This window comes from Silurus aristotelis (assembly GCF_946808225.1).
Source record: "Silurus aristotelis genome assembly, chromosome: 24".
Taxonomy (NCBI): Eukaryota; Metazoa; Chordata; class Actinopteri; order Siluriformes; family Siluridae; genus Silurus; species Silurus aristotelis.
This window is the reverse complement of record NC_139597.1, coordinates 17,363,117-17,376,039: the sequence shown is the minus strand read 5'-3', so window position 1 is coordinate 17,376,039 and position 12,923 is coordinate 17,363,117. Positions and strand designations below refer to the sequence as shown.

At 43.8% G+C, this 12,923-nt stretch overlaps 1 protein-coding gene across 1 annotated transcript in view; it reads right to left on the bottom strand.

The window, feature by feature from the left end:
- The window catches only part of LOC310719309 (uncharacterized protein), a 92,687-nt gene that overhangs the window by 21,498 nt on the left and 58,266 nt on the right, over window positions 1–12,923 (bottom strand). Inside the window, exons 6-11 of the mRNA XM_083528901.1 lie at window positions 5,910–7,694; window positions 5,470–5,664; window positions 4,937–5,110; window positions 3,445–3,618; window positions 3,166–3,339; window positions 2,740–2,913 (exon numbers count right to left, since the gene is read on the bottom strand). Of these exons, the coding sequence (XP_083385027.1) occupies window positions 2,740–2,913; window positions 3,166–3,339; window positions 3,445–3,618; window positions 4,937–5,110; window positions 5,470–5,664; window positions 5,910–7,694 (2,676 nt within the window). The remainder of the gene's footprint in view (window positions 1–2,739; window positions 2,914–3,165; window positions 3,340–3,444; window positions 3,619–4,936; window positions 5,111–5,469; window positions 5,665–5,909; window positions 7,695–12,923) is intronic.

Sequence of the window (12,923 nt, the reverse complement as noted above, 5' to 3'; positions counted from 1 at the left end):
CACACATGTACTCTGTCTTACACCTACTGACTTTCATTCCCCTTCTCTCCAACGCATATCTCCACCTCTCCAGGCTCTTCTCAACCTGCTCTCTACTCTCACCACAAATCACAATATCATCTGCAAACATCATAGTCCAGGGAGACTCCTGTCTGACCTCGTCCGTCAACCTGTCCATCACCACTGCAAACAGGAAAGGGCTCAGGGCCGATCCTTGATGCAGTCCAACCTTCACCCTGAACCAGTCTGTCGTACCTACTGCACACTTTACTGCCGTCACACTGTCCTCATACATGTCCTGCACCACCCTCACATACTTCTCTGACACACCTGACTTCCTCATACAATACCACAACTCCTCTCTCGGCACCCTGTCGTACGCTTTCTCTAAATCCACAAATACACAATGCAGCTCCTTCTGTCCTTCTCTATACTTCTCCATCAACATCCTTAAAGCAAATAAGGCATCTGTGGTGCTCTTCCTCGGCATGAAACCATACTGTTGCTCACAGATGGTCACCTCTTCTCTCAACCTGGCTTCCACTACTCTTTCCCATAACTTCATGGTGTGACTGATCAACTTAATTCCCCTGTAGTTACTGCAGGTCTGCACATCTCCCTTATGCTTAAAGATCGGTACCAGCACACTCCTTCTCCATTCCTCAGGCATCTTCTCACCTTCAAAAATCCTGTTAAACAATCTGGTTAAAAACTCCACTGCCATCTCTCCTAAACATCTCCACGCTTCTACCGGTATGTCATCTGGTCCAACCGACTTTCCATTCTTCATCCTCTTAATCGCTGCTCTCACTTCCTCCTTACTAATCCTATCTACATCCTGCTTCACTAACTCCACATCCTCCAACCTTCTCTCTCTCTGATTTTCCTCATTCATCAGCTGCTCAAAATACTCCCTCCATCTTCTCAACACACTCTCCTCACTAGTCAACACATTTCCCTCTCCATCCTTTATTGCTCTAACTTGCAGTACATCCTTCCCAGCTCGGTCCCTCTGCTTGGCCAATCGGTATAAATCCTTTTCTCCTTCCTTAGTGTCCAACCTCTTATACAGTTCCTCATATGCCTTTTCCTTGGCTTTCGCCACATCCCTTTTAACCTGCTGCCGCATCTCCTTGTACTCCTGCCTACTTTTCTCATCACTCTGTCGATCCCACTTCTGTTTTGCCAACCTTTTCCCCCTAATGCTCTCCTGCACTTCCTCATTCCACCACCACGTCTCCTTGTCTTGCTTTCTATTTCCAGATGTCACACCAAGTACTTTTCTAGCTGCCTCCCTCATCACTCCTGCAGTAGTTGCCCAATCATCCGGCACCTCTTCACCACCACCGAGCCCCTGTCTGACCTCTTCCCTGAACCTCACACTACACTCTTCCTCCTTCAGTTTCCACCATCTTATTCTTCTTTCAAACCTTACTTTCCTCCTCTTCTTCTTCGCCTCCAAAACCATCCTACAGACCACCATCCGATGCTGTCTAGCTACACTGTCCCCCGCCAACACCTTACAGTCTCCAATCTCCTTCAGGTTGCATCTCCTACACAGAAGATAATCCACCTGTGTGCACCTTCCTCCACTCTTATACGTCACCCTATGATCCTCCTTCTTCTTAAAATACGTGTTCACCACTGCCATTTCCATCCTTTTAGCAAAATCTACCACCATCTGCCCTTCCACATTCCTCTCCTTAAAACCATACCTACCCATCACCTCCTCATCACCTCTGTTCCCTTCACCTACATGCCCATTAAAGTCTGCCCCAATCACCAATCGTTCTTTCCTAGGTACACCATCTACCACTTCATCTAATTCACTCCAGAATCTTTCTTTCTCCTCCATCTCACAGCCAACTTGTGGAGCATAGGCACTGATGACATTTATCATCATCCCTTCAACTTCCACCTTCACGATCATCACCCTATCAGAAACTCTCTTCACCTCCACTACACTCTTACTGTACGCTTCCATCAGAATCACCCCTACACCATTTTCTTTGCTGCTGTAACAGAGAAATTTCCAAACTGTGGAACGAATAAAGGTATATCTTATCTTATCTTATCTTATCTTATCTTATCTTATCTTATCTTATCTTATCTTTAAAAACATCATGCAGATACAGGTCAAGAGCTTCAATTACTATTCGCATCAAACATCAGAATGGACAAAACCTAATCTTAGAATTTCAGTGCCATCAAACATAGTGTGAATGTTTCAGAGTATCATCAAGGTGTGTTTTGTGCTAATGCTTCTTACATACATTATATACAGTACATCTGACTCATCACTGTGCAGTGAAATGAAACAATCTTCCTTCTCAGATCACCAACTGACTGTTTAGGGGTATAGAAAGGACATTACTCATAATCACACACTTCAGTGCTCATGGTTCTTCTCACTCTCTGGTGTTTTGTATTGGTTTTAAGATTTAGAATCACACTCTTAATATTCTCTTTTGAGTCTGGTTCCTCTCAAGCTTTCTTCCTCATACCATCTAAGGGAGTTTTTCCTTGCCACATTCGCCCCAGGCTTGCTCATCAGGGATAAACACACATAATTCCATTTCATTCTTAAGTTCTGTAAAGCTGCTTTAAGACAATGTCCATTTTGAAAGGCTCTTTAGAAATAAACTTGATAATAAAACAAGCTTTTATTCCACTCTCACTAATGGAGAACGTGTTTTTACAATGCAGCAGGTCATGTGGCCATCACAGAGATGATTTTACCTCAGTATCTCCAGGTTACGAAGAGGATTCTCCAGTACAGCAGAGAGACTCCTTACTCCTGAGTCTCCTATTTTATTGTCAGACAGATTCAGTTCTTTCAGGTGTGAGGGGTTTGCTCTCAAAGCTTTAGTCAGAGCAGCACAGCCTTCATCTGAAACACCACACTTACTCAATCTGTAGAAAAACACATGACACACAACATATTTTCAGCTGGATTTTAAAGTTACTTTTAAAAGGTACATATATAAATACAATATAGTCTATTCTGATACTGGTTCAATATAGAAGTGACATCACATTAAATTATGTGAAATGGCCAAAATAAAGGTGGTCCCTAATTTACAATGGACATGCCTTCTGATGACCCCATTTCATATTTTCAACCTTTTACTAGGGAGCAGGTGACTGTCAGAGAGATTCTCTTACTTCAGTGTCTTTAGTTTATACTGTGGATTTTTCAGTATAGCAGAAAGACACATCACTCCAAGGTCTCCTATTTTATTCCAGGACAGATCCAACTCTCTCAGGTGTGAGGGGTTTGAGTTCAAAGCTGAAGTCAGAGCATGGCAACCTTTATCTGATAAATCACATTCCCACAAACTGTAAGGAAAAATAGTCATATTTTACCTCGGTTTAAGACTTACTTTATCAAATAAAATATTTGTGAAATTATTTTTTGTACAATTTTATTTAAAATGATTTGACCTCAGTTTCTTCAGTGTACAGTGAGGGTTCTCCAGTACAGCAGACAGATTCCTTACTTCCAAGTCTCCTATTTTATTTTTAGACAGATCCAGTTCTTTTAGGTGTGAGGGGTTTGATTTTAGAGCTGAAGTCAAAGCAGCACAGCCTTCATCTGTAAATTGACAATCCTCCAACCTGCAGTAAGACAATATGATACACTCTTCAACAGATAATTTATTTTACATTAAAAGATGGCAAAGCCGATGATTATGTAAACGTTTTATTATTTTGAATCACATGATGACTGGTTATAACCTGTTAATTATTTACTTTTTCATGTAAATTGAAATGATTATACTGTGTTATATTTAACTCACTTGTTATATTAAATTAAAGCAGAACAGAAGACTAAATGTGGACTTTAATCAGATTGGGATTGGGGACTGAGGTAAACCTTCTTTAATGCATTGCAGTACATTTATAACAAAAATATTTGTTTTCCATTATTGCAGGGACAATAACCAAAAAACCATGACCTTAAAAATGAACAATTTTGATTAACAATACTGCATTAAAACAAATAAATGTCTCATATAAGGTGACCTAAGAACAGCAAGCATTATAGCAGTGCAATGTAAAATCTGATTCAGGTCAAAAGCCCTAGTTATTAGAATCATACCAGAATGGCTGCTTTGAGTATTTCAAAGAACTGTTGCTCTCATATGTTTTTACGCACAACAGATACAAATTTACACAAAATACTGGAAACAAGACAAAACATTGATTTTTCTGAGAGATCTGTGGATAAAAACATTGGATGGGGAGCATCAGTGGACAGCCACTTTCAGATTTTTTTAATTTCTGCCTATTTAATTAATTTCTCAATTTAAACAATATAATATAGAAATAATATAAAAAATGTGTATTGTATTAATTAGTTTTAATCTATTTTATTTTTATAGATTTTATTTTTTATTTAACCCAAGCATTTGTTGTTCACAAATGTTATTAATAATAATAGATGTTAATAAAAAAAAGACAAGCAATTAAATTGATTTGCATTTCTTCTCCCTAACTGTACCAAAACTGAACCGAACCGTGACTGACCAGGGTAAACAGAGGTGAATTTTAGGTTACCATTACGCCACTAAAATATACACATTTTAATGCAAAACTAATCCCAACTAATAAAGAACTAATAAAGAAAACTGTTATTGTGAGCAGACATTGAAGAGCAAAATTTTTGCCTGCTCAAATCTGCTAATTTTATTTTGTCTTAATCACTCTAACTTCATATCACCTGTTTGTAATTCAGGATATTTGAAGAAAACAAGAACAATGAGCCCTAGCAAATGTGTTAACGTCCATTTTCATATCTGAAATACACACTTTATTGCATGTGTTCTGAATTATACCTGTTAATCAATCAATGCATTTATTTCTACCAATCTTAAAAAGTCATCTGCATTGCCGAGTGAAACTGGTCATGTGACTGTCAGTGAGATGATCTTACCACAGTCTCTCCAGTTTACATTGAGCATTTTCCAGTACAGCAGCGAGACTCTTTACTCCTGAGTCCCCTACATTATTAAAGCACAACCTGAGGTCCCTCAAGTGTGAGGGGTTTGAGCTCAGAGCGGAAATCAGAGCAGCACAGCCTTCATACGAGATCCCACAATTACGCAAACTGCAGAGGAAAACAAAGGCACATTGTTCATCTGATCAAATCAACCGATTTTCATTTTGATTACTTTATTGTGAAAATGTGCCTGTTACGTCCTTTTAAAACTCTTCTGAGCAAATTTTTTCAAAACTTGAGTAGCTGATTACTTGATTTTCTATTTTAAATGCACACGTCTAATTTTAAGTAAAGGCTATTAAATAATATTTCTAAATGCATGAGAAATTATTATTAACCAATAATTACGTGATGAATTAATCTATTTGTTCATCATGCTATACTGTTACTTATATTTATGTTATGAAACACTTCTGTGTACTGCTGCTTTCAGTAAGTTATTGTGAATCTTAAAGCGATGATCTTACCACAGAATCTCCACTTCACATTGAGGATTCTCCAGAATAGCAGAGAGACACTTTACTTCAGAGTGTCCTAGTTTATTCTCAGACAAATCCAGTTTTTTCACAATTAGATAGAGTTCTTTTAGATTGGACGTTTGAGAGCTGAGTGCTGAGACCAGAGCAGACCCACTTATCGCTTTAATTGTATTACACCTGATACTGAAGGAGATAAAAATAATACATAAAAAAGGATCACTACTGAAATGATCAAACAAGTCATCAAAGCTGACACACTTGTCATACAGAAATTCCAAATGTACAAAAGTTAGGCAGTCTGATTTAAGGGACATTACAACGAAATCTAATATTTTACAATCAAACATCTAATCTAAATACACCCAATTGCACTTTATAGCAATGATTCATTGTATTTATCGAGTTGTTTTAGGTCCAGTTTTACTTACATTGCTTTTTTGGATTCTGCAATCACAGGCATCACCTTCAGGAGAACAGCTTCTGTTATATTATCTGTGCTGGTATATTTACTCAGGTCGATTTCTTCCATCTCCTGTGCTGAAGTCAGTAAAACAAACACCAGGGCGGCCCACTGTGCAGAAGAGAGTTCACTTTGTTTTCCAGATTTCAGGTAGTGTTGGATTTCCTCCACTAGAGAATGATCACCCAGTTCATTCAGGCAATGGAACAGATTGATGAATTTTTCTGTAGAGAGATCGTGACTGATCTTTTTCTTGATATATTGTATCGTTTCCTGTTCTGAAGTGCTCTGTGAGCTACTTCCTGTTTGTGTTAATAAGACATTTAAGAGATTCTGATTGGGCTTATTTGAGAAACCCAGAAGAAAGCGTAGGAAAAGATCCAGATGTCCAGTCTGACTTTTTAAAGCCTGATCTACAGCACTCTTGTGTAAATCTGAGATTGTAATTTCTTTATTCTCTTCAGGAAACCAAATCTCTTTAAAAACATGTAACTTTTTCACCATGAAGGTCAGGTGCACATACAGAGCTGCGAGATGCTCCTGAACACTCAGATGAACAAAGCAGTACAGTTTACTCTGGAAAATCCCCAAATCCTCTTTGAGGAACTGTGTACACACACCTGAATACACTGCTGCTTCTGTCACGTCAATGCCACACTTTCTCAGATCTTCCTCGTAGAAGATCAGGTTTCCTTCCATCAGCTGCTGAAAAGCGAGTTGTCCCAGTTGAAGAATAATTTCTCCATCACTCTCCTGCTTCTTTGGGAACTTTTCTTTTAAAATCTTTGTCTGAATGATGAGGAAGTGTGTGTACATTTGAGTCAGAGTCTTGGGGATTTTTCCACTCTCTGCTTCACCCAACATTCTCTCTAGAACAGTGGCTGAAATCCAGCAGAAGACTGGGATGTGGCACATGATGTAGAGGCTTCTTAATGCCTTCAGGTGTGTGATGATGTTATTGGCCAGGATCTGATCACTGATTCTCTTCCTGAAATACTCCTCCTTCTGTGGGTCATTGAATCCTCGTACCTCTGTGACTCGATGAACACATTCAGAGGGGATTTGATCAGCTGCTGCTGGTCGGGAGGTGATCCAGATGAGAGCAGAGGGAAGCAGATTCCCTTTAATCAGGTTTATCAGCAGCTCAGGCACTGATGCTGATTCAGTTACATCACACACTCCCACTGTGTTCTGGAAATCTAGAGGAAAACGACTCTCGTCCAATCCATCAAAAATGAACAGAACCTTTTCAAAGCTGTACACTTCAGTTTCTTTTGTTTCCTTAAAAAAGACATGAAGGAGCTCCATCAGACTCAATTTTTGCTCTTTAATCAAATTCAGTTCTCTGAAAGGAAGTGGAAATATGAGGTAAATGTCCTGATTTTCTTTCCCTTCAGCCCACTCCAGAATGAACTTCTGCACAGAGACTGTTTTTCCGATTCCAGCGATTCCCTTCGTCAGAACAGTTCTGATGGGTTCATCTTGTTTAGATAAGGGCTTAAAGATGTCATTGCATTTGATTGGTGTGTCCTCTGTTGTTCTCCTGTTTGTTGCTTCAATCTGTCTCACTTCATGTTGTTTATTGACTCCTCCACTGTCTCCCTCTGTGATGTAGAGCTCTGTGTAGATCTCATTAAGGTTTGTTTGGTTTCCCTGGTTTATTATCACTTCATTTAAACACTGAAACTTCTTCATCAGATTTAATTTGAATTTTTTTTGGAATTCATTTACAGCAGAAGATTCCTTCTCGTGCCTGTGAATATGTGAAACAGGAAGATGTCATGAGCCATTGGGTTTATTTTTAGACTTTAAGAGCACACTTTTTCTGAATAGTTTATTTGTCTTTGTTTTCTATATATTACTCACTCTGCAGTTACAGCAGAGAGAATTATCATACTCATGTAATAGTCATCTTGGTGGTTTTGGTGGTTCATCACATTATCTGGTGGTTCTTGGTGGTTCATCACATTATCTGTATATGTTGCACACACTATGGCTGCTACATATTGTACAAAGTTTTATAGTAAATTTTCTATCATACCTGACACACAATACTGTCATTTGCCATGCACTCTCACACTTTATGTAGATTACTGATCTGTATCCCTATGTATTACCGACACTATCTATACTGTCTCACATTGTCTGTGTTGTCTTGTATAGTCTGTTTTTGTCTTGTCTTGTCTTGTCTGTTGTCATGTATAGGTTTTATTTATATCTGTACTTTTGAGAGTCACTAACAGCTGGAACCAAATTCCTTGTGTGTCAACACACTTGGCCAATAAACCTGATTCTGATTCTGATAATCTTACCCGGCATCTGTGATTATATTCCTTTCAGTGCTGTCCTCTAACATCTGTTGGTCACTGTTCCCATCACTGCAGCTTTAAAAGATATTTACAACATTTCTAAATATTAAACATAGAAAATGTTTAAACTGAGAAAATAAACAATGTTAAGGAAAGAATTTAAATAGAAAAGAAAGTGTTACTAAAAGAAACCACTTTCTCCATCTAATTAGATTAATTGCGAACTGGTCAAGAACATGATTTGGACTGTCTAAGAGAGGCAGAATCTCTCAAAAGGGAAGAATCGCAAAGTTTCACCAAACAGCGAAAAACTGTTTAACATTTAACTGTTCCTTAACATGAAATTTGAAAATGTTGAATATCTAATCAACTACAGTACATAATATCATTAAAAGAGTGCAAAAAATGCAAAAATATTTGAAGTTGAAAAGAAACCAGAGGAAGCCCACATAAATAAGAACAAAACATGGGGAGCCTTGAGCTGTGATGCAGTAACATCTTTTTAATCAAAATAGTATTTTTTTCAATAATTCATAATCAATAGTTTATCAGTCTGCAGACTCAATATCTTTCTAAATGTTTCAGCCTTGTTTTAGCCTTGAGTTGTGTAAACTGTTGATTTTCGTTATTGTTAAAAATAATATATGAAGTTTAAGCAAATACATGACATTGTCAGAAAGTTCAGGTTTAAGGATCCAAGGCGGATGCAAAGAGAGCAGGGGAGAAGCGAGCGTGCAGAGCTGATTCGGGAAGCAGATTCTGAAAGCTGATTCAGGGAACCAATTCAGGAAGCCGATTCCGGGAGCCGTTTCCGGGAGCCGAATTCGGAGATCTGACGTGCGGGGAGGGCAAGGATGCCGAGCAGGCACGGACAGGTTGAACCCTGGACACATGGAAGGTAGGGTGGATCGGGAGCGCTCTGGGCAGCCTAAGTCAGAGGGCCACCGGATTGACGACCTTGGAAATGGGGAAGGGGCCGATGAAGCATGGGGCGAGTTTCCGACAGGTGGCCTTAAGGGGAAGGTCCCAAGTAGAGAGCCATACACGCTGTCCGGCACGGTAGTGCGGGGCTAGGCGCCACTTACGGTTGGCCCCCTGGCAAAGCCTTATGCTGTTCTTGAGCAGGGTTGCTCGGGCGGTTCTCCAGCTGCGACGGCAGCGTCGGAAGAAAAGGGCGGCGGAAGAAACGGCGGACCGGGGTTCCTGGTTGGAGAAGGTCGGAGACAGGTAACCGTGGACCACCTGGAAGGGCGCAAGCTGAGAGGCTGACCGAGATGCCCAGGAAGCGGGAGAACTCTTTCCAAAACTGAGCCGAGAATTGTGGTCCGCGGTCCGAGACGATATCTCTGGGAAAACCATGGAGGCAAAGAGGTAGAGGTAGAGCATGGAGGTAGAGCGATGAAGTGGCCCATCTTTAAAAACCGATCAATGACCGTCATGACGACCATGTTGCCATTGGAAACCGGCAGCCCGGTAATGAAGTCCATGGCGAGGTGCGACCACAGGCATTTCGGGATAGGAAGGTGCCGAGGAAGACCTTGGGGGCAGCCACGAGGGTTCTTGTGTCGGGCACAGTTGGGGCAGGCTGCAACAAAGTCGTGGGTGTCCTTTACCAAGGAAGGCCACCAGAAGCGTGTTTAAACCAGAGACACGGTGCGAGGCTGACCGGGGTAACAGAAGAACAGGGAGCTGTGAAACATCAGAGCGAAGACCCTCTGGGACGAACAGGAGACCAGTGGGGCAACCCTCAGGAACAGGGTCCCTGTCCTGGGCATTCTTGACCCGCTTCTCCAAAGTAAGACTAAGGGAGTGGACCGACATCGATTTGGAAAGGATGGTCTCGGGGCATGGCTCCTACTCCTCCAGAGCATGAACCCTCTGAAGGTACTCAAGGTTGTAATGATCCGTCCAGACCAGAAAGGGGACCTCCGCACCCCCCAACCAATGGCGCCATTCCTCCAAGGCCAGTTTGACAGCAAGGAGCTCCTGCTCGCCCACTGGGTAGTTACGTTCCGAGTAGCTCTGGCGCCTGGAAAAAAAGGGCAAGGATGCCGACGGTTTTCCTCAGGGCAGACCTGGGAGAGCACCGCTCCCACCCCTACGTTGAAGGCATCGACTTCATCAACGAATTGCCGGGCCGGGTCGGGAAAGATGAGAATGGGTGCCTCCGTGAATCGTCGCTTAAGCTCAAGAAATGCCTCCTCAGCTTTGGGGCCCCAAAAGAACGAGCGGAGGGAGGACATCAGGCCATGGAGGGGCACCGCCACCGAACTATAGCCTTTGAAGTAAAATTTTCGAAGCACAAGAACCTTTGTAGTTGGCGGCGGGAGGCGGGGGCTGGCCAGTCCTGGATTGCCTGGATCCTGGCAGGGTCTATTTGGATATTACCGGCTGAAAGCAGGTATCCCAGGAACGAGGTTTGCGAGGTGTGAAACTCACATTTCTCAGGCTTTACGTAGAGCCCGTTCCTGAGGAGTCTCTCCAAGACCTGACGCACCTGCCGGACGTGTTTGTCCATGGTATGGGACAAGATCAGGATATCGTCTAGGTAGACAAACACGAACACGTTGAGCATGTTACGGAGGATCTCGTTGACTAGTACCTGAAAAAACGGCCGGGGCATTGGCTAGGCCAAACGGCATTAAGAGGTACTTGTAATGACCGGCTGGGGTATTGAAGGCGGTTTTCTATTTATCCCCCTCCCTGATACGCACCAGATGGTATGTGTCGAGTAGATCCAGTTTAGTGAAGATCGTGGCACCATGCAGGAGCTCGAATGCCAAAGCCATAAGCGGCAAGGGGTAACGGTTCTGGACAGTGATAGCATTAAGACCCCGGTAGTCGATACATGGGCGTAGAGATTTATCCTTCTTTTCCACAAAGAAGAAACCTGACCCAGCTGGGGAGAAGGATGGTCGGATAATACCTGCTGCAAGGGACTCCTGGATGTACTGGTTCATGGCAGCTCTCTCTGGGGTGGATAACTGATACAGGCGGCCCCTTGGGGGACTGGTTCCGGGATGCAGTTCAATAGCACAGTCAAAGTGTCTGTGGGGAGTCAGGGAGGTAGCAAAGGCCTTACTGAACAAGCGCGCGAGGTCATTAAAGATATCAGGAACTGATGCTAGATCCGAGCGCTCGGGAGTGACAACCAGTAGTAATTTGGGTGGAGAGAGGTCGAGGCAGTGGCCGAAGCAATGCACACCCCAATCCAGAATACGCCCTGTCATCCAATCAATACGTGGGTTGTGTTTCTGAAGCCAAGGGTACCCGAGCTTGATGGGGGCTTGGGGAGAAGAGATGACCAGGAAGTAAAGCCACTCCTGATGTCGTTTCCGCACTGACATGAGTAGAGGCTTAGTGCAGTGCGTGGCCCGGCCTTAAAGGCTGCCGTCCAGGACTCTGATCAGCAGAGCTTCAGGCAGGGGTTCCATGGGGACCAGTAGTTGCCGGGCAAGCTTGAGGTCGATGAATTCGGCATCAGCCCCAGAGTCGACGAAGGCAGCCAATTCCGTGCCCCCGGGGCCAACCTTGAAGGTGGACCAAGATAGTGGATTTGTAGGGAGCAGGGAAGGAGTGACCCAGCGACCGACGCTTCTCCTTCTCGGCGGGGGTCAGGTAGTGGCGTCCTATTTCCATGGCCTGCAGCGGAGAGAAAAAACGGGTGCCAGAACCCGAAGCACGAGGTGGGGAACTGCTTGTAGTTGGAGGACCGTGAGGACCTAGGGCCTGAGCAGGGTAACCTCGCTCCCGGCGGCATTCCCTTATGCGCCGATCGACGCATGTAGCCAAGGAGATCAGAGAATCCAGATCCTGGGGTAGATCACGTAAAGTTAAGTGCTATGCAATCCCACCCGCTGTCAATAGCCTGGGTCTGGAAGTCAGCCGCGAACTCTGCAACAGAGCAATGCCCCTGTGTGGCCGAGATCAGTGGGGAGTGGGTAGCATCTTGGCGTGGCGTAGATGAGCCGAAAACCTTCCGGAGTCCGGCAGAAAAGGCAGCGAATGATCTGCAGTTGGCCAATTGACTTTCCCACTCTGTGGTGGCCCACCTTAGGGCTCGGCCTGACAGGAGGGAAATGACGTAGGCCACCTTGAAGCGCTCCGTACCGAATTGAGAGGGCTGCATGCTAAAAATCAGATCGCACTGCATAATAAACGAGCGGGCTGGTGGCGCAAGCTGAGGTTCACGCATAGCCGGGGGGGCGGTAGGCGGAGCAGGGTCCTGCCGAGCCGGGGCAGCATGCAATAACGGCAGCGGAGCACCTGTGGGGTGTCTGTCACCAATACGTGTGCCCCATTATTTCCTGCACGCCAGTAGAGAGATTCTGAATTTGTTGCTTCTGCGCTGCTTGTCGACGAGACAAGGCTGTTAAAGCGGCGCTAAGGCAGGTACATCCACGGGATCCTTGTTGGCCAGATTGTTCTGTCAGAAAGTTCACGTTTAAGGATCCAAGGCGGATGCGAAAAGAGCAGGGGAGAAGTGAGCGTGCAGAACTGATTCGGGAAGCAGATTCTGAAAGCAGATTCTGAAAGCTGATTCAGAGAGCCGATTCCGGGAGCCGATTTCGGAGAGCCGATGTGTGGGGAGGGCGAGGATGCCGAGCTGGAAGTCGGAGCGTGTTGAGCGCGTGCAGGGCCGAGCCAAACCGGGAACCGGAGCGCGTTGAGCA